Genomic DNA, 26,026 nt, shown 5'->3' on the forward strand with positions numbered 1-26,026 from the left:
TCACACAAAAGGTCTTCTACCCCAGATTCTTTTAAAGGAATGTTTTACCTCTTTATTTCTCAAGCTGTATATGAGGGGGTTCAAAATGGGACCGATAACAGTATAGAAGAGTGATAGATATTTGTCAGTGTTTGGTGAGTAAGTGGAATTGGGCTTCAAATATGTAATACAAGCAGAACCATAGAACAAGGTCACCACAATGAGGTGTGAGGAGCAGGTGGAGAAGGTCTTCTTCCGACCTTCAGAGGATGAGATCTTCAAAATGGTTGTTATAATGCCAGCATAAGACATCAAGATCAGGATAAAAGGCAAAGTCACAAAAATCATAGCCACCACAAAGACTGCAATCTCAACCCTTGAGGTGTCCCCACAAGCCAATTTCAGCAAAGGAGGGATGTCACAAAAGAAGTGGTTGATTACATTGGAGCCACAGTAGGAGACAGTAAACACCATACTGGTGTGTCCAAAGGACATCAGAAACCCACTTAGCCAAGATGCCACAGCTAAAGTAATAGAAACTTTTTGGCTCATCAGGACGTGGTAGTGTAAGGGCTTACAAATGGCAACATATCGATCATAGGCCATTGAGGCCAAAAGGAAACATTCTGACCCACCAAGGAAGAATACAAAGTAGGTCTGCAGAGCACATCCAATGAAGGAGATGGATTTATTTCCAGAAAGGAGGTTTGCCAGCATCTTAGGGACATTGACTGATGTGTAACAGATCTCCAGAAAAGACAGGTTTCTTAGGAAGAAATACATGGGGGTGTGCAGGGCAGGATCAGCCAACGTCAGAAGAATGATGAGAAGGTTTCCTGCCAGAGTGATGATATAGAGTACCAGGAAAGTGGAGAACAATGCACTTTGCAGGTTTGGATCATCAGAAAGACCCAGGAGGATGAACGTTGCTGGTGTTGTACTGTTTTGTAGAATGTGTTCTTTTCTGTTCTGCATCCTGGAAAGAGAACATAAAGAACTGATGAAGATAGAGTAAGATTGTTCAGCTATACACAATCTTTTAATATAGATTATATGTGGGATTATTTGTTCAAGGACTGTCATGGTGATCAGGGAATGATCCAAAGGCACATACTGCAGTGTTTAACTTCCTTGGAATCAATAGGATTAGAGGTGATCTTCTAATAAAAATTCTAAATTATACCTACAGCTTCTGTGTCTTGTTCATACGGGGAGGTATAGTTTTAATAAACATTAAAGAGATTTTGCTGAACTTTCCATCTATATAATCATCATTTTCTTTATTAAACATAGCAAGTGCTAGCCTTTGGTAGAATTGTTCCTAAATAACATTATTAAAAGGCAACAAACTTGAAAAATAAATATTGTCCAAGAAATAATTTAGTATCATTCATGAGAAGGAATGTACAAAGTGTGTTCCTTCAGAGTGAAACATGTCAAAGGCTTCAAAAGAAAACAATCTGGTACTTACTGAATACTGGAAGGTCACAGCCAGCTCTCTGTTCCTGACGCCTTAGTTGCACTAGAGATTTCCCAGCCACAGTTATAGAAGGTATACGCTGCTTTCAGTGTATTTGCCTCTTTGCCATGTTTTATTTGCCATGTTTTATTCTGCCGGATTCTTCCCTCTGGGAGCTGTGCTCCAAGACAGATCACAATGAATAATTCACTGATCACGCAGATTCATTAATGTAGCTATTCAGCTATGCACTGTGGTACTTCTTTTAAAATAATTTTAAAGCTCTTCATCCTTTATTCTATGGGGCATATGATCGTGCAGACATAGAATTATAGAATAGTAGAGTTGGAAATGACGTAAAAGTCATCAAGTCCAACCCCCTGCATGGTGTGTGTGGGGTGTTTGGGGAGGGGTAGTACCTCTGTTGGTACAGACATGATTCTTTTTGGGTAGTTTGTTCCCCTTTGGTCACCACCCTCCACTCAGCTGTTGCCTGTGGCTCCCAGAAGCTGTCTTTTGGGACAACTCCTGCAGCTAAGCTGGTGCCAAATGTATTGCTGTTTCATCCCAACTACATCAGTGAGGTTGAGAAGGGGGTCCTGCCATCTGGGTAGCCCAGAACATCCATTCATTTCTGCCAATTCAGTGGTTTGATTGTCCTCTGAGACTGATTCCAACAAATATACTGTAATGGGAAAACACTTTCTTGACCACATTGTATAACCTGCTGCAAACAAACAATAATTAATGCTCAGTTCCCCATCATTTTCCAGTCACAAATCCAAGATTGTGTCCTTGGTCTCTCCCCCCCCCACTCCACATGCCAGAAATTTCTCCATGAAAACCCACTCTTCCAGGCAGAATCAGAGCAAATGTCAATTCGGGTTTTCTGAGGTTTGACATTTGCTCCAATTCAACTTAAAAGAGTGTGTTTTTATGAGAAAGTTCTGGAGGTGTTGGTGTGGATGCATTCAGAAAAGAAGCTTTAAATTGCAGACAATGTATGGAAAGTGTGGAGAAAAGGTAAGTGTGGATGATGCATAACCTTGCCACAAACTGTACAAAGAAATCTGTATGAATGCTCAATAAATAGGCAATTTAGAACTGACTTTAGTAGCAGGTTGGACCACTAAAATTCTTTTTTCCCCCAACAGAGAGATGTGTTTGATGATAGATAATGATAGATTAGATAGATAGATAGATGATAGATAGATAGATAGATAGATGATAGATAAATAGATGATAGATCAATAGAGAAAGAAAAAAAGGAAGTAAGTAAGTAAGGAAGGAAGGAAGGAAGGAAGGAAGGAATTCAACATTGGCCTTTGAAAGGGCTATAGGGGTAATTTTCATGAATGACTGAGACTAGGCTTGGTTTCACCAATAAAAGTTGTTGTTGGCAGCATGTGGCATACAGAGTACAGTGGTAAAAGGTACAGTGGTAGGAGTGGGGAGAAGCTTTGTCCCTTTCTTTCCACTGCTGTCAGTCTGGGTGTAGGCCAGTTAAGCCAGAACTAGCAAGTAATCTCCTCTCCCCCCATCTCCTTTACATGCTCTGCCCCCAAATGGGAGATTTCAGAGGGTCCAAGGCAGGTAATGAGGAGGGGAGACACAGAGGGCACCTAGCCTTCCTGGATCTTCTCTGAGCCCAGTGTAGCTTTCTCCTCTTTGGCAGACTCCAATCTTATCGCATGTAGCATAACTCTAAAATGTTGTAGACACATAAGTGAAAAATTCCCTTTGGGTGTGGCAGCAATGCACACGATAATCCAGACAGTTATTTTGATGAAGTTTATTAAGAGCTAAGCAGAAAGTAAGAGGGCAAATGGAAGACAGAAAGTTGCTTCAACAAGATAAAAGAATAAAAAATCCACCCACAGGTTATCCCATACCTGCCTATCATAGTATCGTAGAATCGTAGAGTTGGAAGGGACCCTGAGGGTCAACTGGTTCAACCTCCTGTAGTACCTATCTTACTATAGCTACTTACAATCAGCCTTTGGGTCTCATTCTGTGCAAAGTAGCAGCACTGATTGGAGACCTTCCAATAATTCTCCAATGAAAAGAGGGACATCTTCTTCTATTATTATTATTTATTATTATTATCTTTGTTGTTGTTGTTGCTGCTGCTGCTGCTGCTATCATTATAAATCCCCTGCCCATACGACTGAGTTGCCCCAGCCACTGTGGGTGGCTTCCAGCATATATAAAGACCGAATAAAATGTTTAAAATCTCCCATATACAGGGCAACCTTCAGATATCTTCTAATGGCTCTAGAGTTACTTATCTATAGTTACTTACTTATTGGCTTGGGGGATGCCTAACTCCATACCTCCAACATACTCCAATGAAAATAGGGACATCCTAAGGAAAAGCGGGACATTCTGGGATCGAATCAGAAACTGAGACAGCTTCAGTAAATCCAGGACTATCCCTGTCAAAAAGGGAAATGTGGAGGGTCTATGATGGTCAAGTAATATGAGGGATGTTGAGAGACAATGGGCTATATGACAACAGTTCATTTCTAAGAGTTTTGATCCACGTAGATCTTGAATGATATTTGGCATTGTCCAGACAATCACAAGGCAGTCAGTAGCCAGGGGAATGCCAATCAATGCTAATTTAGACTCTGCAAATTTTGGAAATTAATGCAGAAAAAAGGTGGGTTTGGGGTTCTTTATACTAGCTGATTCAGACAAATGGAAACGCCTCTGGAACCGAAGCAAGCTAGGAGAAGTCCAAAGAGAGTGAATTATTGCGTTTGAGTTCATGTGACAAAATGTGGGCAGTATCCCTGCATATAATGCTTTCCTGCCATTTAAAATCTAGTGCAGCATGATGGAATAGCATTTTAAAAAACAAAACAAAAACAAAAACCCACAGTTCTGGAATGCAGCAGCTATTGAAGTGCAAAATGGATATTAGAAATTGGGACAGAAGCACTAGTTTCATAACCGGCAAAACACATGCAATAAACCCCACATCTGAATGCAGCTTGGCAGAAGTTCCCTAGAGTTTCAGGAAAATTCTTTCTCAGCCCTGTCTGGAATGAACATGGGACCTTTTGCATACAAAGCTTGCAATCTAGCCTTGGGCTCCGATGTTAATGGATGAACGGACAGGAAACATTCTGACAGAGATATTGTTATATTAGGTTCCAAGGTTAATCGAGGATGATTCACACTTCCCCCAATCGTTTTCCATCTATTCCCCAACACAAATTGTTTAAGAGAAATCCTCAACTCTCGCATACATATCTTTTAGAGGATTTCGGATGATTTCACTAGGAGGGAACCACAATCTTTCCTTACACAAATTTATTTACTATAAATTACCCCACTGTTTGAGTTGTTAGGTAGATATAGGCAAGGTTATATGAATTAAATACCAATTTAAATCAAGGGACATATATTAAAGCATAATTAACTTAATCCCATTAATTTTAAGTTGACTACAGTTTGACTAAATCATTCTGGATCCAAACTAATGCTTTCAGAAATTAGTAGGTACAAGTCCCTACCTGTTTTTAACTCCCACAATACAGATATGTTGGTTATGTCAGCCAAAAGGCTTTCTACTCCAGATTCTTTTAAAGGCATGTTTTACCTCTTTATTCCTCAAGCTGTATATGAGGGGATTCAAAATGGGACCAATAATAGTGTAGAAAAGGGAGAGAAATTTGCCAGTGTTTGGTGAGTAAGTGGAATTGGGCTTCAAATATGTAATACAAGCAGAACCATAGAACAAGGTCACCACAATGAGGTGTGAAGAGCAGGTGGAGAAGGTCTTCTTCCGACCTTCAGAGGACGAGATCTTCAAAATGGTTGTTATAATGCCAGCATAAGACATCAAGATCAGGATAAAAGGCAAAGTCACAAAAATCATAGCCACCACAAAGACTGCAATTTCAACCCTTGAGGTGTCCCCACAAGCCAATTTCAGCAAAGGAGGGATGTCACAAAAGAAGTGGTTGATTACATTGGAGCCACAGTAGGAGACAGTAAACACCATACTGGTGTGTCCAAAGGACATCAGAAACCCACTTAGCCAAGATGCCACAGCTAAAGTAATAGAAACTTTTTGGCTCATCAGGACGTGGTAGTGTAAGGGCTTACAAATGGCAATATATCGATCATAGGCCATTGAGGCCAAGAGGAAACATTCTGACCCACCGAAGAAGAAATCAAAGTATGTCTGCAGAGCACATCCGATGAAGGAGATGGATTTATTTCCAGAAAGGAGGTTTGCCAGCATCTTAGGGACATTGACTGATGTGTAGCAGATCTCCAGAAAAGACAGGTTTCTTAGGAAGAAATACATGGGGGTGTGCAGGGCAGGATCAGCCAACGTCAGAAGAATGATGAGAAGGTTTCCTGCCAGAGTGATGATATAAAGTGCCAGGAAAGTGAAGAATAATGCACTTTGCAGGTTTGGGTCATCAGAAAGACCCAGGAGGATGAACGTTGTTGGTGTTGTACTGTTTTGTAGAATGTGTTCTTTTCTGTTCTGCATCCTGGAAAAAGAACATAAAGAACTGATGAGGTTAAAGTAAGATTGTTTGGCTATACACAATCTTTTTATATAGATTATATGTGGAACTCTGTTCAATGACTGCCAGGCTGTATAATAATCATTTTCTTTATTAAACATAGCAAGTGCTAACCTTTGGTAGAATTGTTCCTAAATAAGATTATTAAAAGGCATCAAAGTTGAAAAATAAACATTGTCCAAGAAATTATTTAGTATCATTCATGAGAAAGAATGTACAAAGTGTGTTCCTTCAGAGTGAAACATGTCAAAGTCTTCAAAAGAAAACAATCTGGTACTTACTGACCCCTGGAAGGTCACAGCCAGCTCTTTGTTCCTGACACCCTAGTTGCACTAGAGAATTCTCAGCAACGGTTATAGAAGGTATATGCTGCTTTCATTGTATTTGCCTCTTCACCATGTTTTATTCTGCCAGATTCTTCCCTCTGGGAGCTGTGCTCCAAGACAGATCACAATGAATTATTCACTGAGCAGGCAGATTCATTAATGTAGCTATTCAGTTATCCACTGTGATAGTTTTTTAAAAATAATTTTAAAGCCCTTCATCCTTCGTTCTATGGGGAATATGACCGTGCAGACTTAGAATTATAGAATTGTAGAGTTGGAAGGGACGTAAGGGTCATCAAGTCCAAGCCCCTGCATGGGGTGTGTGGGGTGTTTGAGGAGGGGTAGTACCTCTGTTGGTACAGACATGATTCCTCTGGGATATTTTGGTCACCTTTGGTCCTCACCCTCCACTCAGCTGTTACCTGTGGCTCCCAGAAGCTGTCTTTTGGGACAACTCCTGCCGTTAAGCTGGTGCCAAATGTATTTCTGTTTCATCTCGACTACATCAGTGAGGTTGAGAAAGGGGTCTTGTCATCTGGGCAGGCCAGAATATCCATTCATTTCTGCCAATTCAGTGGTTTGATTGACCTCTGAGACAGACTGATGCCAACTGCAATGGGAAAACACTTTCTTGACCACATTGTATAACCTCCTGCAAACAAACAATAATTAATGCTCAGTTCCCCATCATTTTCCAGTCACAAATCCGAGATTGTGTCCTTGGTCTCTCCCCCCCCCCCCACTCCACATGCCAGAGCTTTCTCCATGAAAATCCACTCTTCCAGGCAGAATCAGAGCAAATGTCAATTCGGGTTTTCTGAGGTTTGACATTTGCTCCAATTCAACTTAAAAGAGTGTGTTTTTATGAGAAAGCTCTGGAGGTGTTGGTGTGGATGCATTCAGAAAAGAAGCTTTAAATTGCAGACAATGACTGGAAAGCATGGAGAAAAGGTAAGTGTGGATGATGCTTTACCTTGCCACAAACTGTACAAAGAAATCTGTATGAATGCACAATAAATAGGTAATTTAGAACTGACTTTACTAGCAAGCTGGACCACTAATATTTTTTTCCAACAGAGAGATGTGTTTGATGATAGATGATAATGATGATAGATAGATTATAGATGGATAGAGAAAGGAAGGAAGGAAGGAAGGAAGGAAGGAAGGAAGGAAGGAAGGAAGGAATTCTACATTGGCCTTTGAAAGGGCTATAGGGGTAATTTTCATGAATGACTGAGACTAGGCTTGGTTTCACCAATAAAAGTTGTAGTTGGCAGCATGTGGCATACAGAGCACAGTGGTAAAAGGTACAGTGGTAGGAGTGGGGAGAAGCTTTGTCCCTTTCTTTGCACCGCTGTCAGTCTGGGTGTAGGCCAGTTAAGCAGAACTAGCAAGTAATCTCCTCCCCCCCCCACCTCCTTAACATGCTCTGCCCCCAAATGGGAGATTTCAGAGGATCCAAGGCAGGTAATGAGAAGGAGAGACACAGAGGGCACCTAGCTTTCCTGGATCTTCTTTGACCCCAGTGTAGCTTTCTCCTACTTGGCAGACTCCAATCTCATCACATGTAGCATGACTCCAAAATGCTGTAGACACGGGGGGCCACTAGGGGCGCATTGGAAGATGGCTGACAATACCATCTCTCCGACCCACACGGGTAATTAAGAGGCTGTTATGGGAGTAGGCAGCCTCCCTTGTTGCCCCAAGGAAATGGGGAACACTGCCCTTGCCTGCTGTGCCCATAAATCACCCCCTAATTCAAAAGAAGCGGGTGAGGGCACTAGGCAGAATGCCCCTGTGTGGACCTCGGCTCTCCTGGATGCTGTCTCTGATCGCGCACTAGCTGCAGCAATTTGGAATAATTACAAAAGAAGCAAATGCACATATTTCAAGTGAAGAAGGGGAGTGAAGTCTGCTAATTTAAGTGACCTCTGCGAAAGAAGACGACGAGTTGGAGAAACAGGAATATTTTACGATGAAGATACACCAAAGGCTGGGTATGTTGACAACGGGACTGAATGGGGGGTGGAACCTTTTTTACTTTCCTTCTATGTGATTTACAAGAACCCCTCCTCACTGGAATCGTTGGTTGAACTGACCCAAGCAGGTCTGTGTGGAGATAAACTTTAACCAAAAGTATGCTTTATGGAGATCGAGAAGCAATAAGAGCTTTTGGAATGGCACAGTAATTAATTTGGAGTCGCCATCTTGCCAAAGGATTTATAGCCAGGAGGAGGAATGGACTTGTTTTCAGACTGCATTCCTGGTGAATCTCCTCAGAGGTTTTGAGAAAGGAAGCAGATTGGTGAAGATTAATGACGCTAAGACTGTTTTGATGTATGGAAGTGATGTTATATGGAAAACGTCTGGATATGGCTACTGGATAAATAAAAAAAAATCCACGCAGGATTACAAACTGTTCTAACCAGCTTGCAGAGACTATCAGAGGTCACAAAGAGAAAGGAAAAATATATGAAAATTATAACAAGAGATGTGGGAAAACAATAAGAAAGGACTGGATAGTACTGTGAACATCATAAGGATAGATTTGTGGACATTAAAACAGCAGTAAGAAGCAAGAAGTTGATTGGATCCCCTTTGGAACTTGAAATATGGGTACCCCCAACAAAAAATTAAAATTCGGCTGTGTAATTTGGAATTTATGTAATTTGGTTTGATTTGATGTGATTGGTCGGTTAATAAAAAATTATTCTTTAAAAAAAATATTGTAGACACACAAGTGAAAAATTCCCTTTTGGTCTGGCAACAATACACACGATAATCCATACAGTTATTTTGATGAAGTTTATTAAGAGCTAAGCAGAAAGTAAGAGAGCAAATGGAGGACAGAAATTTGCTTCAACAAAATAAAATAAAAATAAGAAATCCACCCACAGGTTATCCCATGCCTGCCTATCATAGTATCATAGAATCATAGAGTTCGAAGGGACCCTGAGGGTTAACTGGTTCAACCTCCTGTAGTACCTATCTTACTGTAGCTATTTACAATCAGCCTTTGGGTCTCATTCTGTGCAAAGTAGCAGCATTGATTACAGACTCTCCAATATCTATCTAATGAAAAGAGGGACATCTTCTAGTATTATTATTTTCTTTAGTGTTGTTGTTGTTGTTGTTGTTGTTGCTGCTGCTGCTATCATTATAAATCCCCTGGCCATATGACTGGGTTGCCCCAGCCACTCTGGGTGGCTTCCAACATATAAAAAAACTGAATAAAATGTTTTAAAACTGCCCCCTACAGGGCAACCTTCAGGCTCTATAGTTACTTACTTATTGGCTCGGGGGTTGCCTAACTCCATACCTACAACATTTCTCCAATGAAAATAGGGACATCCTAAGGAAAAGCAGGACATTCTGGGATCGAATCAGAAACTGAGACAGCTTCAGTAAATCCAGGACTATCCCTGTCAAAAAGGGAAATGTGGAGGGTCTATGATGGTCAAGTAATATGAGGGATGTTGAGAGACAATGGGCTATATGACAGCAGTTCACTTCTAAGAGTTGTGATCCAGGTAGAAATTGAATGATATCTGGCATTGTCCAGACGATCACAAGGCAGTCAGTAGCCAGAGGAATGCCAATCAATGCTAATTTAGACTCTGCAAATTTTGGAAATTAATGCAGAAAAAAGGTGGGTTTGGGGTTCTTTATACTAGCTGATTCAGACAAATGGGAACGCCTCTGGAACAGAAGCATCCTAGGAGAAGTCCAAAGAGAGTGAATTATTGCGTTTGAGTTCATGTGACAAAATGTGGGCAGTATCCCTGCATATAATTCTTTCCTGCCATTTAAAATCTAGTGCATTTAAAAAACAAAACAAAAAGAAAACCCCACAGTTCTGGAATGCAGCAGCTATGGAAGTTCAAAATGGATATTAGAAACTGGGACAGAAGCACTAGTTTCATAACCGGCAAAACACATGCAATAAACCCCACATCTGAATGCAGCTTGGCAGAAGTTCCCTAGAGTTTCAGGAAAATTCTTTCTCAGCCCTGTCTGAACTGAACATGGGACCTTTTGCATACAAAGCTTGCAATCTACCCTTGGGCTCCGATGTTTATGGATGAAGGGACAGGAAACATTCTGACAGAGATATTGTTATATTAGGTTCCAAGGTTAATCAAGGATGATTCACACTTCCCCCAATAGTTTTCCATCTATTCCCCAACACAAATTGTTTAAGAGAAATCCTCAACTCTCGCAGAGATATCTTTTGGGGGATTTCTGGTGATTTCACTAGGAGGGAACAAGAATCTTTCCTCACAGAAATTTATTTCCTATAAATTATCTGACTGTTTGAGTTGTTAGGTATATACAGGCAAGGTTAGATGACAAAAATTGCCATTTTAATCAAGGGTCATATATTAAAGCATAATTAACTTAATCCCTTTAATTTTAATTGGACCACAGTTCAACTAAATCATTCTGGATCCAAGTTAATGATTTCAGAAATTAGTAGGTACAAGTCCCTACCTGTTCTGGGACACCCTCAATACAGTTATGTATTTTTATCACCCAAAAGGCTTTCTACTCCAGATTCTTTTAAAGGCACGTTTTACCTCTTTATTCCTCAAGCTGTATATGAGGGGGTTCAAAATGGGACCGATAACAGTATAGAAAAGGGAGAGAAATTTGCCAGTGTTTGGTGAGTAAGTGGAATTGGGCTTCAAATATGTAATACAAGCAGAACCATAGAACAAGGTCACCACAATGAGGTGGGAAGAGCAGGTGGAGAAGGTCTTCTTCCGACCTTCAGAGGATGAGATCTTCAAAATGCTTGTAATGATGCCAGCATAAGATATCAAGATCAGGATAAAAGGCAAAGTCACAAAAATCATAGTGGCCACAAAGACTGAAATCTCAACCCCTGAGGTGTCCCCACAAGCCAATTTCAGCAAAGGAGGGATGTCACAAAAGAAGTGGTTGATTACATTGGAGCCACAGTAGGAGACAGTAAACACCATGCTGGTGAGTCCAAAGGACATCAAAAACCCACTTAGCCAAGATGCCACAGCTAAAGTAATATAAATATTTTCGCTCATCAGGACGGAGTAGTGTAAAGGTTTACAAATGGCAACATATCGATCATAGGCCATTGAGGCCAAGAGGAAACATTCTGACCCACCAAGGAAGAATACAAAGTACGTCTGCACAGCACATCCAATGAAGGAGATGGATTTACTTCCAGAAAGGAGGTTTGCCAGCATCTTAGGGACATTGACTGATGTGTAGCAGATCTCCAGAAAAGACAGGTTTCTTAGGAAGAAATACATGGGAGTGTGCAGGGCAGGGTCAGAAAATGTCAAAAGAAAGATGGGAAGGTTTCCTGCCAGAGTGATGATATAGAGTACCAGGAAAGTGGAGAACAATGCACTTTGCAGGTTTGGATCATCAGAAAGACCCAGGAGGATGAATTTAGCTGGTACTGTACTGTTTTGTAGAATGCATTCTTTTCTGTTCTGCATCCTGGAAAGAGAACATAAAGAACTGATGAAGATAGAGTAAGATTGTTTGACTATGCAGAATCTTTTTATGTAGATTATATACGGACTCTGTTCAATGACTGACAGGCTGTATAATAATCATTTTCTTTATTAAACATAGCAAGTGCTAACCTTTGGTAGGATTGTTCCTAAAAAACATTATTAAAAAGCATCAAACTTGAAAAATAAACATTGTCCAAGAAATAATTTAGTATCATTCATGAGAAGGAACGTACAAAGTGTGTTCCTTCAGAGTGAAACATGTCAAAGGCTACAAAAGAAAACAATCTGGTACTTACTGAAGCCCTGGAAGGTCACAGCCAGCTCTCTGTCCTGACACCCTAGTTGCACTAGAGATTTCTCAGGCACAGTTATAGAAGGTAGTGAGTGATCTTAGGCTGCTTTCAGTGTATTTGCCTCTTCACTAAGTTTTATTTTGCCAGGTCCAAGAAACAAGTTAATGAAAGGATGTAATTTGAATTTGTATTTTTTTCTGTTATCAATGTTTTTTCATTCTTTTTTCTGTTTTGTTGTCATTTTCTTGGTTTTTGTATGTTTCCATTTTTTTGTATTTTTGAAAATCTGAATAAATATCATTCTGAAAAAGAACAAAAAACAAAACAAAAGAAAATAATCTGGTACTTACTGAAGCCCGGGAAGGTCACAGCCAGATCTCTGTTCCTGATGCCCTAGTTGCACTAGAGATTTCTCAGCCACAGTTATAGAAAGTATACACTGCTTTCAGTGTATTTGCCTCTTCACCATGTTTTATTCTGCCAGATTCTTCCCTCTGGGAGCCATGCTCCAAGACAGATCACAATGAATAACTCAGTGATCAGGCAGATGCATTAATGTACCTATTCAGTTATCCATTGTGATATTTCTATTATATTAACTTTAAAGCCCCTCATCCTTTGTTCTATGGGGCATATGGTTGTGCAGACATAGAATTATAGAATTGTGGAGTTGGAAGGGACCCAAGGGTCATCCAGTCCAACCCCTTGCATGGGGCATATGGTTTTGGGACAGGTGGTACCTCTGTTTCTACACACACGATTCTTCTTGTGTAGTTTGTTCCCCTTTGGTCCCCACCCTCCACTCAGCTGTTACCTGTGGTTCCCAGAATCTGCCTTTTGGGACAACTCCTGCAGTTAAGCTGGCGCCAAATGTATTGCTGTTTTCCTCTCAACCACATCTGTTAAGTTGAAAAAGGGGTCTTGTCATGTGAGCAGCCCAGAACATCAATACACACTGCTCAGGCTTGTGTCCAGGAGGGCCCTTCAATTCTGCCAATTCAGTGGTTTGATTATCTCCTGAGGCAGACTGAGGCCAACAAATATAATGGGAAAACACTTTCTTCACAAAGTTGTATAACCTTCTGCCAACAAACAAGAATTAATGCTCAATAAATACCTGATTTTGTCTAAGGGTTTTTCTATACTAACCTTTTCCCCATCATTTTCTGGGCACAGGTCCGAGATTTAAATCTCTGCATCCTTGTGGGATTTTTTTCCCCCTACACCAGAGCTTTCACCATGAAAACCCACTCTTCCAGGCAGAATCAGGGCAAATGTCAATTCGGGTTTTCTGAGGTGTTACATTTGCTCCAATTCAACTCTGAAGAGTGGATTTTCACAAGGAAGCTCTGGGGAAGGTAATGTGGAAGCATTCAGAAATGAAGCTTTAAACTTTCAACCCTGTTTGGAATGTGTGGCGAAAGGATAAGTGTGGAAGATGCCTAAGCTTGCCACAAACTTTGTACAAAGAAATCAGTAAGAATGCTTAATAAACAGGCCATCTCAAACTGACCTTAATATCAAGCTGGACCACTAACATCCTTTTTCCCCCAAGAGAGAGATGTGTTTGTTGATAGATAGATGATAGATAGATGATAGATAGATAGATAGATAGATAGATAGATAGATAGATGAAAGATAGATAGATAAAGTAATGGTTTGGCTCTCCCACGGAAGCAAGACACTGGTAGTAATTATCTCAGGTTTTTTGCTCAAATACATAAATCACTCCGGAGCTCCTTCACTCAGTGTCTGACTCCAAGTTCGCAGTTGCCGAGTCTAAACTCCACCCCTTCCTCTTCCTCCAACAGGGGAAAAAGCCCTTTCTCTTTCGCTCTTTCCCCCTCCTCTCACTGACCTTCTCGTGTATTCGAGTTTTTGGGCTGGCTATTCCCAGCCTCCCTCTCTCTGTTTCTGAGCTAAGACTGCTATTTTGTGTATCTCTGCTCTGGCTCCCCTTTCCTTGCTCACTATGCTCTGGGATCAGGTTACCACTGCTATATGCTGCCTGCTCTCTGTTTTCTGAAGCCATGCCACTAGGCTGTCCCTCCTTCCTCTCACATTCCAGCTCACATCCCAGTGTCCTTATCTCTCTTTGTCTGTTCTCATTCCCAGTCTTTGACAGCTCTGGAAGGAAGCTGACAATAGATAGAAAGATAGATAGATGATAGATAGATAATAGATAGAAAGAAAGATAGATAGATAGATACCTATGATAGATAGGTAGGTAGGTGGGTAAAAGTTAATGGACCCCTGGATGGTTAAGTCCAGTCAAAGGTGCCTATGGGGTTGTGGTGCTCATATTGCCTTCTTGCCGAGGGAGCTGGCATTTGTCTACTGACAGCTTTCTGGGTCATGTGGCCAGTATGACTAAACTGCTTGGGTCACCAAGATGGAAACCAGAGCGTGCAGAAACACTGTTTACCTTCCTGCACTAGCAGTAGCTATTTATCTACTCAAGCTGGTATGCTTTCAAACCGCTAAGTTGGCAGGATCTGGGACAGAGCAAGGGGAGCTCATCCCATCACAGAGATTCGAAATGCCAGCCTTCAGATAGGCGAGCCCAAGAGGCTCAGTGGTTCGACCACAGCACCACCCGTATCCCTGCGGTAGATGATAGATAGATAGATAAGTGATAGACATGCAGATTTACATATTCTACATTGGCAATTATAAGTCTTTGAAAGGGCTACAGGGGTGATTGTAAAGAATGACTGAGACCAGGCTTGGTTTCACCAATGAAAGTTGTAGTTACCACCATTTGGCATACAAAACAAAGTTGGCAAAAGGTATAGTGGAAGGAGTAGGGAGAACCTTTGTTCCCTTCCTTCCACCGCTGTCAGTCTGGGTGTAGGCCAGTTAAGCCAGAACTAGCAAGTAAGCTTCCCCTCCACCTGCTTAACATGCTCTGCCCCCAAATGGGTGATTTCAGAGGATCCAAGGCAGGTAATGAGGAGGGGAGACACAGAGAGCACCTAGCCTTCCTGGATCTTCTCTGAGCCCAGTGTAGCTTTCTCCTCTTTGCAGACTCTAATCTTAACACATGTAGCATGACTTCAAAATGTTGTAGACACACAAGTGAACAATTCCCTTTGGGTCTGGCAGCAATACACACGATAATCCACACAGTTATTTGGATGAAGTTTATTAAGAGCTAAGCAGAAAGTAAGAGGACAAATGGAAGACAGAAAGTTGCTTCAACAAGATTAAAGAATAAAAAACCCACCCACAGGTTATCCCATGCCTGCCTATCATAGTATCATAGAATCATAGAGTTGGAAGGGACCCTGAGGGTTAACTGGTTCAACCTCCTGCAGGACCTATCTTACTGCAGCTACTTATAATCAGCCTTTAGGTCTCATTCGGTGCAAAGTAGCAGCATTGATTGCAGACCCTCCAATATTTATCCAATGAAAAGAGGGACATCTTCTTCTTCTTCTATTATTATTATTATTATTATTATTATTATTAGTGTTGTTGTTGTTGTTGTTGCTGCTGCTGCTGCTGCTGCAGCTAACATTATAAATCCCCTGGCCATATGACTGGCTTGCCCCAGCCACTCTGGGTAGCTTCCAACATATATAAAAACTGAATAAAATGTTTTAAAACTTCCCTGTACATATATCTTCAGATATATTCTAAAGACTCTATAGTTACTTATCTAATTGGCTCGGGGGTTGCCTAACTCCATACACACAATATTTCTCCTGTGAAAATAGGGACATTCTAATGAAAAGTGGGGCATTCTGGGATCAAATCAGAAACTGAGACAGCTTCTGTAAGTCCCGAACTGTCCTTGTAAAAAAAAGGAAACATGGAGGGTCTGTGATGCTCAAGTTATATGAGGGATGTTGAGAGACAATGGGCTATATGGCAACAGTTCACTTCCAAGAGGTTTGATCCAAGTAGGTCTTGCATGACATCTGGCACTGCCCAGACAATCACGAGGCAGTCAGTAGCCAGGGGGATGCCAATCAGTGCTAATTTAGTCTCTGCAAATTTTGGAAATTAATGCAGAAAAAAGATGGGTTTGGGGTTCTTTGTACTGGCTGATTAAGACAAATGGAAACACCTCTGGAACAGAAGCATGCTAGGAGATGTCCAAAGAGAGGGAATTATTGCATTGTGAGTTCATATGACAAAATGAGGGCCGTATCCCTGCATGTAATTCTTTCCTGCCATTTAAAATCTAATGCAGCATGGTGGAGTAGCAAGTTGTTGTTGTTGTTTTTTTAAAAAACACAATTCTGGAATGCAGCTGCTATTCAAGTAAAAAGGGATGTTAGAAATTGGGACAGAAGCACTGGCATCATAACGGAAAAACTCATGCAATAAATCCCACCTCTGAATGCAGTTTGGCATAAGTTTCCCAGAATTTCAGGAAAAAAATATTTTCCAGCCCTGTCTGGACTGAACATTTTGTAAACAAAGCATGTGATCTACCTTTGGGCTCCGATGGTGGAGGATGAAGGGACAGGAAATTTTGCGTCAGAGAATGACCTTCATATTAAGTTAAATTACGTTCCAAGCTTTATTGAGGATGATTCCCACTTCCCCCAATAGTTTCCATCCATTCTCCAACACAAATTGTTTAGGATGAATACTCAACCCTCTCAGAGATATCTTTTGGGGGATTTTTGGAGATTTCACTAGGAGTGAACCACAATCTTTCCTCACACAAATTTGTTTACTATAAATTATCCCATTGTTTAAATTCCCGTTTAAATCAAGGGTCATATATTAAAGCATAATTAACTTAATCCCATTAATTTTAAGGGGACCACAGTTCTAATAAAAAATTATGGATCCAAGCTAATGCATTCAGAAATCAGTAGGTACAAGTCCCTACCTATTTTGGATCTCCCACAATATGTCAGTTCATTTTTATCACCGAAAGGGTCCTCTATCCCAAATTCTTTTAAAGGCACCCTTTACCTCTTTATTCCTCAAGCTGTATATGAGGGGGTTCAAAATGGGACCGATAACTGTATAGAAAAGTGAGAGAAATTTGTCAGTGTTTGGTGAGTAAGTGGAATTGGGCTTCAAATATGTAATACAAGCAGAACCATAGAACAAGGTCACCACAATGAGGTGTGAAGAGCAGGTGGAAAAGGTTTTCTTCCGACCTTCAGAGGACGAGATCTTTAAAATTGTGCTTATAATGCCAGCATAAGACATCAAGATCAGGATAAAAGGCACAGTCCCAAAGATCATAGTCGCCAAAAAAACTGCAATTTCAACCCCTGAGGTGTCCCCACAAGCCAATTTCAGCAAAGGAGGGATGTCACAAAAGAAGTGGTTAATCACATTGGAGCCACAATAGGAGAGAGTAAACATCATGGTGGTGTGACCAAAGGACATCAGAAACCCACTTAACCAAGATGCTCCAGCTAAAGTAGTATAAATCTTTTGGCTCATCAAGACAGGGTAGTGTAAGGGCTTACAAATGGCAACATATCGATCATAGGCCATTGCGGCCAAAAGGAGACATTCTGACCCACCAAGGAAGAATATAAAGTAGGTCTGCAGAGCACATCCGTTGAAGGAGATGGATTTATTTCCAGAAAGGAGGTTTGCCAGCATCTTAGGGACATTGACTGATGTGTAGCAGATCTCCAGAAAAGACAGGTTTCTTAGGAAGAAATACATGGGGGTGTGCAGGGCAGGGTCAGCCAATGTCAGAAGAATGATGAGAAGGTTTCCTGCCAGAGTGATGATATAGAGTACCAGGAAAGTGGAGAACAATGCACTTTGCAGGTTTGGATCATCAGAAAGACCCAGGAGGATGAATTTAGCTGGTGTTGTACTGTTTTGTAGAATGTGTTCTTTTCTGTTCTGCATCCTGGAAAGAGAACATAAAGAACTGATTACTGTAATTTAGGATATGATTGTTTGGCTATACAAAATCTCTTTATATATATTATATGTGGAATTCTGTTCAAGGACTGCCTAGCTGATCAGGGAATGATTCAAAGGCACATACTGCAGTGTTTAACTTGATTGGAATCAATAGGATTTAGCAGTGATCTTATAATAAAAATTCCAAATTATACCTATAGCTTCTGTGTCTTGTTCATATGGGGAAGAATTTTTTAATAATCGTAAAAGAGATTTCTCTGAAATTTCCATCTATATCTGCATTTCCATCTATATAATTTTCTTTATTAAACATAGCAAGTGCTAACCTTTGGTAGGATTGTTGCTAAATAACATTATTAAAAGGCATCAGACTTGAAAAATAAACATTGTCCAAAAATAATTTAGTATCATTCAAGAGAAAGAATTAAGAAGTGTGTTCCTTCAGAGTGAAACATGTCAAAGGCTTCAAAAGAAAACAATCTGGTACTTACTGAACACTGGAAGGTCACAGCCAGCTCTCTGTTCCTGACGCCCTAGTTGCACTAGAGAATTCTCAGCCACAGTTATAGAACATAGTGATCCTAGGCTGCTTTCAGTGTATTTGCCTCTTCACCATGTTTTATTCTGCCAGATTCTTCCCTCTGGGAGCTCTGCTCCAAGACAGATCACAATGAATAACTCACTGATCAGGCAGATGCATTAATGTAGCTATTTGCTTATCCATTGTGATATTTCTATTAAGATGACTTTAAAGACCTTCATTCTTTGTTTTATGGGGCATATGGCTATGCACACATAGAATTATAGAACTGTAGAGTTGGAAGGGACATAAGGGTCATCAAGACCAACCCCTTGCATGGGGTGAATGGGGTGGGGAGGGGTAGTACCTCTGTTGGTACACAAATGATTCTTCTTGGGTAGTTTGTTTCCCTTTGGTCCCCACCCTCCACTCAGCTGTCACCTGTGGCTCCCAGAAGCAGTCTTCTGGGACAACTCCTGCAGTTAAGCTGGTGTCAAATGTATTGGTGTTTTTTCTCGACCACATCAGTGAGGTTGAGAAGGGGGTCTTGTCATATGAGCAGCCCAGAACATCCATTCATTTCTGCCAATTCAGTGGTTTGATTGTCCTCAAACAATCAGATTGATTGAGACAGATTGATTCCAACAAATATACTGTAATGTTAAAACACTTTCTTGACCATATTGTATAACCTATTGCAAACAAACAAGAATTAATGCTCAGTTCCCCATCATTTTCCAGGCACAAATACGGGATTTAAATCTCTGTGTCCTTTGTTCCCCGCCCCCCCATGCCAGCGCTTTCCCCATGAAAACCCACTCTTCCAGGCAGAATCAGAGCAAATGTCAATTCAGGTTTTCTGAGGTTTGACATTTGCTCCAATTCAACTTTAAAGAGTGTTTTTTCATGAGGACGTTCTGGAGGAGGTGACGTGGAAGCATTCAGAAAAGAAGCTTTAAATTGCAGACAATTTCTGGAAAGCGTGGAGAAAATGTAAGTGTGGGTGACGCCTATCCTTGCCACAAACATTGTACAAAGAAATCAGTATGAATGCTCAATAAACAGATCATCGAGAACTGACCTTAATAGCAATCTGGACCACTAAAATCCTTACTTTTCCTCCCAAAAGTGAGGTCTTTTGATTAGATAGATAGACAGATAGATAGATAGATAGATAGATAGATATAGATGATAGCTTTGCATATTCTACCTTGGCTATTATAAGTCTTTGAAAGGGCTACAGGGGTGATTGTCCTGAATGACTGAGACCAGGCTTGGTTTCACCAATAAAAGTTGTAGGTACCACCATTTGGTATACAAAACAAAGTTCATAAAACGTACAGTGAAAGGATTCGGGAGAAATTTTGTTCCCTTCCTTCCACCGCTGTCAGTCTGGGTGTAGGCCAGTTAAGCCTGAACCAGCAAGTAAGCTGCCCCTCCCCCATCTGCTTAATATACTCTGCAGCCAAATGGGTGATTTCAGAGGATCCAAATGAGGAGGGGAGACACAGAGAGCACCTAGCATTCTTGGATCTTTTATGAGCCCAATGTAGCTTTCTCTTCTTTGGCAGACTCCAATCTTAACACATATAGAATGACTCCAAAAATGTTGTAGACACATAAGTGAAAAATTCCATTTGGGTCTGGCAACAATACACACGATAATCCAGACAGTTATTTGGATGAAGTTTATTAAGAGCTAAGCAGAAAGTAAGAGGACAAATGGTAGTTCAACGATAACAACAATAGAAATAATTCCACAGGTTATCCCATGCCTTGCTATGATGATAGCATAGAACTGCAGAGTTGGAAGGGACCCTGAGGGTCAACTGGTTCAACCTCCTGCAGGACCTATCTTACTGCAGCTACTTACAATCAGCCTTTGGGTATAATTCTGTGCAAAGAAGCAGCATTGATTTCAAACCCTCCAACATGTCTCCAATGAAAACAAGGACACCCTATTATTATTATTATTATTATTATTATTATTATTATTATTATTAATCCCCTGCCCATCTGACTGGGTTGCCCCAGCCAATCTGTGTGGCTTCCAACATATATAAAAACATAAAAAAATTAAACATTAAAAAACACACTCCCTATACAATGCTTCCTTCAAAGGTTGTATAGTTACTTATCTCCTTGGCTTGGGGGTTGCCTAACTCCATACCTCCAAAATTTCTCCAATGAAAATAGGGACATCCTAAGAAAAAGCGGGACATTCTGGGATCGAACCAGAAACTGAGACAACTTCTGTAAATCCAGGACTATCCCTGTAAAAAAGGGAAATGTGGAGGGTCTATGATGGTCAAGTAATATGAGGGATGTTGAGAGACAATGGGCTATATGGCAACAGTTCAATTCCAAGAGGTTTGATCCAGGTAGGTCTTGAATGATATCTGGCATTGTCCAGACAATCACAAGGCATTCAGTAGCCAGGGGGACAGCAATCAACACTAATTTAGTCTCTGCAAATTTTGGAAATCAATGAAGAACAAAGGTAGATTTAGGGTTCTTTATACTGGATGAAATAGACAAATGAAAATGCCACTGGAACAGAAGCATGCTAGGAGAAGTCCAAACGGAGGGAATTATTGCATTGTGAGTTCATGTGACAAAATGTGGGCAGTATCCCTGCATATAATTCTTTCCTGTCCTTTATAATGTAGTTCAGCATTTTAGCAATTTTTTAAATATAAAAAACACCACAGTTCTGGAATGTAGCTGCTATTGAAAAGGAATGTTCTAAATTGGGACAGAAGCACTAGCATCATAACCGGAAAAACTCATGCAATAAACCCCACCTCTGAATGTAGCTTGGCAGAAGTTCCCCAGAGTTTCAGGTAAAAATCTTTCCCAGCCCTGCCTGAACTGAACATGGGACCTTTTGCAGACAAAGCTTGCGATTTACCCTTTGGCTCCAATGGTTGGGGATGAAGGGGCAGGAAACTTTCTGACAGAGAATGACTTTCATATTAAGTTATATTAGGTTCCAAGCTTAATCGAGGATGATTCACACTTCCCCCAATAGTTTTCCATCCATTCCCCAATACAGTGGTACCTCGGGTTAAGTACTTAATTCGTTCCGGAGGTCCGTACTTAACCTGAAACTGTTCTTAACCTGAAGCGCCACATTAGCTAATGGGACCTCCTGCTGCTGCCGCACCGCTGGAGCACGATTTCTGTTCTCATGCTGAAGCAAAGTTCTTAACCCGAGGTACTATTTCTGGGTTAGCGGAGTCTGTAACCTGAAGTGTATGTAACCTGAAGCATATGTAACCCAAGGTACCACTGTACAAAATGTTTAGGAGGAATCTTCAACCCTCACTGAGATATCTTTTGGGGGATTTTTGTAGAATTCACTAGGAGGGAAGCACAATCTTTCCTCACACAAATTTATTTACTATAAATTATCCAACTGTTTGAGGTAGATACAGGCAAGGTCAAATGAATTAAATTCCCATTTAAATCAAGGATCATATATTAAAGCATAACTAACTTAATCCCATTAATTTTAAGGGGACCACAGGTCTACTAAATCATTCTGGATCCAAGCTAATGCTTTCAGAAATTAGTAGGTACAAGTCCCTACCTATTTTGGAACTCCCACAATATGTCAGTTCATTTTTATCACCGAAAGGGTCTTCTATCCCAAATTCTTTTAAAGGCACCCTTTACCTCTTTATTCCTCAAGCTGTAAATGAGGGGGTTCAAAATGGGACCGATAACTGTATAGAAAAGTGAGAGAAATTTGTCAGTGTTTGGTGAGTAAGTGGAATTGGGCTTCAAATATGTAATACAAGCAGAACCATAGAACAAGGTCACCACAATGAGGTGTGAAGAGCAGGTGGAGAAGGTCTTCTTCCGAGCCTCTGAGGAGATCTTCACAATGGTGGTTATAATGCCCGCATAAGACATCAAGATCAGGATAAAAGGCAAAGTCACGAAAATCATAGCCACCACAAAGACTGCAATCTCAACCCTTGAGGTGTCCCCACAAGCCAATTTCAGCAAAGGAGGGATGTCACAGACAAAGTGATTGATCACATTGGAGCCACAGTAGGAGACAGTAAACACCATGCTGGTGTGACCAAACGACATCAGAAACCCACTTAGCCAAGATACCACAGCTAAAGTAGTATAAACCTTTTGGCTCATCAGGACGTGGTAATGTAAGGGCTTACAAATGGCAACATATCGATCATAGGCCATTGCGGCCAAAAGGAAACATTCTGACCCACCGAAGAAGAAATCAAAGTAGGTCTGCAGAGCACATCCGATGAAGGAGATGGATTTATTTCCAGAAAGGAGGTTTGCCAGCATCTTAGGGACATTGACTGATGTGTAGCAGATCTCCAGAAAAGACAGGTTTCTTAGGAAGAAATACATGGGAGTGTGCAGGGCAGGGTCAGCCAACGTCAGAAGAATGATGAGAAGGTTTCCTGCCAGAGTGATGATATAAAGTGCCAGGAATGTGAAGAATAATGCACTTTGCAGGTTTGGGTCATCAGAAAGACCCAGGAGGATGAACGTTGTTGGTGTTGTACTATTTTGTAGAATGTGTTCTTTTCTGTTCTGCATCCTGGAAAAAGAACATACTTGAACATGACTTTAGGATATGATTGGTTCTACAAAATCTTTTTATATAGTGTATATGTGGAACTCTGTTATAAGAGTACCTAGCAGATCAGGGAATGATCCAAAGTCACATAGCATACTTCTAAAACAGAAGTTACTAAGTTCTGGTTCTAGCATTGTCTTCATATTATACCTTCTATGCATTATATTTAAGCTTTCATGAACTCTTTGAAGAATGAGTGGAATATAAGTAGATGACGTGCTTTTAACTACTGTTATCTCGTGTAAATTGTATATTATAAATAGGTGATCTAGCTACATCAGTTTTAAGCCCTGTTGTTTTCAGTGCTAGAATAGAATAAAGTATTTAACTGAAATCAATAGGATTTAGAAGTGATCTTATAATAAATTTTCTAAATTATGCTTATAGCTCCCATGTCTTCTTAATATGGGGAAGTTTTATTTTAATAATCATTGAACGATTTCACGGAAAATGCAATTCATATGATCATCATTTTCTTTATTAAAAATAGGATTTATAAGTGCCAACCTTTGGTAGGATTGTTCCTCAATAATGCATCAAACTTGAAAAATAATAATTGTCCAAGAAATAATTTAGTATCAATCATGAGGAGTGTACTAAGAGTGAAACATGCCAAAGCCTTCAAAAGAAAATAATCTTGTACTTACGGAATACCTGGAAGGTCACACCCAGCTTTCTGCTCTTGACTCACCAGTGGCACTAGTGATTTTTCAGCCACACTGATAGAAGGCAGGGATCTTAGGCTGCTTGCAATGTATTTGCCTCTTCACCAGCCACAATGGCCATGTTTTATTTTCCCATATTCTTCCCTCTGGGAGCTGTGCTCCAAAACAGATCACAATGAATGACAGTTGGAGTGGCCACATGCGTTATTAAGGTTATTCATTGTGACAGTTCTTTTAAAATCCTTTGCTTGAAGGGACATACGATTGTACGGACATGCACAGGTCTCTGTACACATTTGCTGGTTTGCTGCATGTCACCACTTTAGTGCATGATTTCTTTGCTTCAATCCTTTATCCACCTACCTGAATGTGAGCCTTTTTGATCTCAAGGGAATTTACTTCTGAGCAGAAATGTACTGGAATGCACTGTTAGTGTTTCTTTCCCCCCTTTGCTTAATATTGACTTATAATATTTGCTTTTAATTTTCGCATATCACTTTGAGTGATTCATACAAACAAAATGGAAACCAGCAACAGCACTTGGATGTGAACCCAGCCCATTGTTAGGAGTGCTTCTTTCCTGATATCACATAGTGATATTTTGTTTTTCTTATTTTCAGCTCCTTTGTCTATTTCCACCAAACTGAAAGGAAATTTTCTTCTAATGTGTCTAAACCATTTCGGAGTCATGCTACGTGTGTTTAAATTGGGGAATGATGAAGAAAAGAAAGCCTCATTGGGCTCAGAGGACAGCCAGGAAGGTTAGGTCTTCCCTGCTTATTACCTACCTTGGGTCCTCCCTATCTGGGGAAAATCATCCCTATCTGGGGGCAGAGGGCGCTAAGCAGGTGTGGGGACAGCTTACTTGATAGCTCTGGCCTGACTGGCCTATCCAGACTGGCAGTTGTGGAAGGAAGGGAAATAAAGTTCTTCCCTGCTTCCATTGTACTTCTTACTGACTTTGCCTTATATATCACATTGGGCCAATGTGAAATCATTGGTGAAACCAAGCCTGGTCATTGGTGAAACCAAGCCTGGTCTAAGTCATTCATGAAAATCACTCACTGTTGCTCTTTCAAAAAGTTATAATGACCAATGTAGTCATTATATACACACACATATAATCTCCCAGACATGGAGATTATAAGAAATATTTTGAAATAAGAAAGTAAGGATTTAGGTGGTTCAGCTTGCTTGTAAGGTCACTTCTAGATGACCTGTTTATGGAGCATCCATCCTGACTTCTTTGTACAAAATTTGTGGCCAGGTTAGGCAACATCAGCTATTTACTGAGTATTCATTCTGGACTGCTATATACATTGCCCATGCTTGTACCCTATGGTTGTCACATAGGTGCTGCCAAGGATACAAACTTGAATAAAATATTGGGGGGGGGCAGATAAATCCTGCCCCACATCATTGATCACATGGCATGGCACACTCACACCATTTAAATGGCAATACCTATCAACATTTTTGGGGGGCCTCAAATATTTTATTGGGGAGGCTGAAGGGACCTTGGCCCCCATGAGCTGGCTGTTGAAATTTGGAATCCGAAGTCCACCAGTCCCTGGGGTAAGCCTTGATTCACTTTCCCAGATTGTCCTGATTCAGTTCAGGATTGTGGGTCTTTGCGGGCCGTATGCACAGACCTAATGAATAGCTGCTGATGTTTCTAAAAGGAGAGAAAAACTTTATAGGCAATTTAATATAGGATGTATTTTTTATGATTTAATTTATTTAATAAAAGTTATACATTGCTTGATTGTAAAGACAAACTTCAAAGTCATTAACAAAGAGAATAAAACTATCAGGAAAAACAGTTAATATCAACTATTGAAAATATTCAAAAAATGAAATCAGCAGTAAACTAAGAACAGATAAGACATACATCAACACCCTAGATGTTTGGGTAGGCTTGTCTAAACAAAAATGTTTCTTAGCAGGCACAAAATAGATTACAGTCAAGGTGCCTATCCCATGTCAACAGGCAGGAAGTTCCAAAGTGTTGGTGCTGCCGGGAGGACTTCCGGGTTGGCGCCTCCGGCAAATGGCGGATTCCCTCTGAGCTCCGGAGGGATCAGCTCCACGGGATCGGGTCCTGCCGCTGCAGCAAAGAGGGGACCCCCGAGAATCACAGGTGGGTGAAGCCTGTGAGCGGGGGGACTCAGCAGGCACCATTTGCGCCCCCCAAACCGCGAAAGAGCCTTTTTAAAGGCTTTGGAACGGATCGGAGTGAGCGGCGCGGTG

At 40.8% G+C, this 26,026-nt stretch overlaps 5 protein-coding genes across 5 annotated transcripts; all 5 read right to left on the bottom strand.

Moving 5' to 3' along the window:
- Window positions 1–954, bottom strand: LOC307200559 (olfactory receptor 10A2-like; the record flags this gene model as incomplete). The annotated part of the gene is made up of 1 exon (XM_079949094.1): window positions 1–954. One exon carries the CDS (start codon window positions 952–954, stop codon window positions 1–3), a length of 954 nt encoding a protein of 317 aa, XP_079805220.1.
- Window positions 955–4,997: 4,043 nt separating this feature from the next.
- LOC307200160 (olfactory receptor 10A7-like) lies at window positions 4,998–5,951 on the bottom strand (the record flags this gene model as incomplete). The annotated part of the gene is made up of 1 exon (XM_079948574.1): window positions 4,998–5,951. One exon carries the CDS (start codon window positions 5,949–5,951, stop codon window positions 4,998–5,000), a length of 954 nt encoding a protein of 317 aa, XP_079804700.1.
- Window positions 5,952–10,843: 4,892 nt separating this feature from the next.
- Window positions 10,844–12,141, bottom strand: LOC307200159 (olfactory receptor 10A7-like; the record flags this gene model as incomplete). Its single annotated transcript, XM_079948573.1, has 2 exons — window positions 12,115–12,141; window positions 10,844–11,798 (listed from the first exon to the last, which is right to left on the bottom strand). Exon 2 carries the CDS (start codon window positions 11,795–11,797, stop codon window positions 10,844–10,846), a length of 954 nt encoding a protein of 317 aa, XP_079804699.1. The 5' UTR covers window position 11,798; window positions 12,115–12,141.
- A 4,857-nt stretch (window positions 12,142–16,998) lies between these two features.
- LOC307200560 (olfactory receptor 10A2-like) lies at window positions 16,999–18,540 on the bottom strand (the record flags this gene model as incomplete). Its single annotated transcript, XM_079949095.1, has 2 exons — window positions 18,462–18,540; window positions 16,999–17,953 (listed from the first exon to the last, which is right to left on the bottom strand). The coding sequence occupies exon 2, from the start codon at window positions 17,950–17,952 to the stop codon at window positions 16,999–17,001; it is 954 nt and encodes a 317-aa protein (XP_079805221.1). The 5' UTR covers window position 17,953; window positions 18,462–18,540.
- Window positions 18,541–22,120: 3,580 nt separating this feature from the next.
- Window positions 22,121–23,071, bottom strand: LOC307200561 (olfactory receptor 10A7-like; the record flags this gene model as incomplete). Its single annotated transcript, XM_079949096.1, has 1 exon — window positions 22,121–23,071. The coding sequence occupies one exon, from the start codon at window positions 23,069–23,071 to the stop codon at window positions 22,121–22,123; it is 951 nt and encodes a 316-aa protein (XP_079805222.1).
- Between the last annotated feature and the right edge of the window lie 2,955 nt (window positions 23,072–26,026).

The sequence above is a fragment of the Podarcis cretensis genome (assembly GCF_951804945.1).
Source record: "Podarcis cretensis genome assembly, chromosome: 13".
Classification (NCBI taxonomy): Eukaryota; Metazoa; Chordata; class Lepidosauria; order Squamata; family Lacertidae; genus Podarcis; species Podarcis cretensis.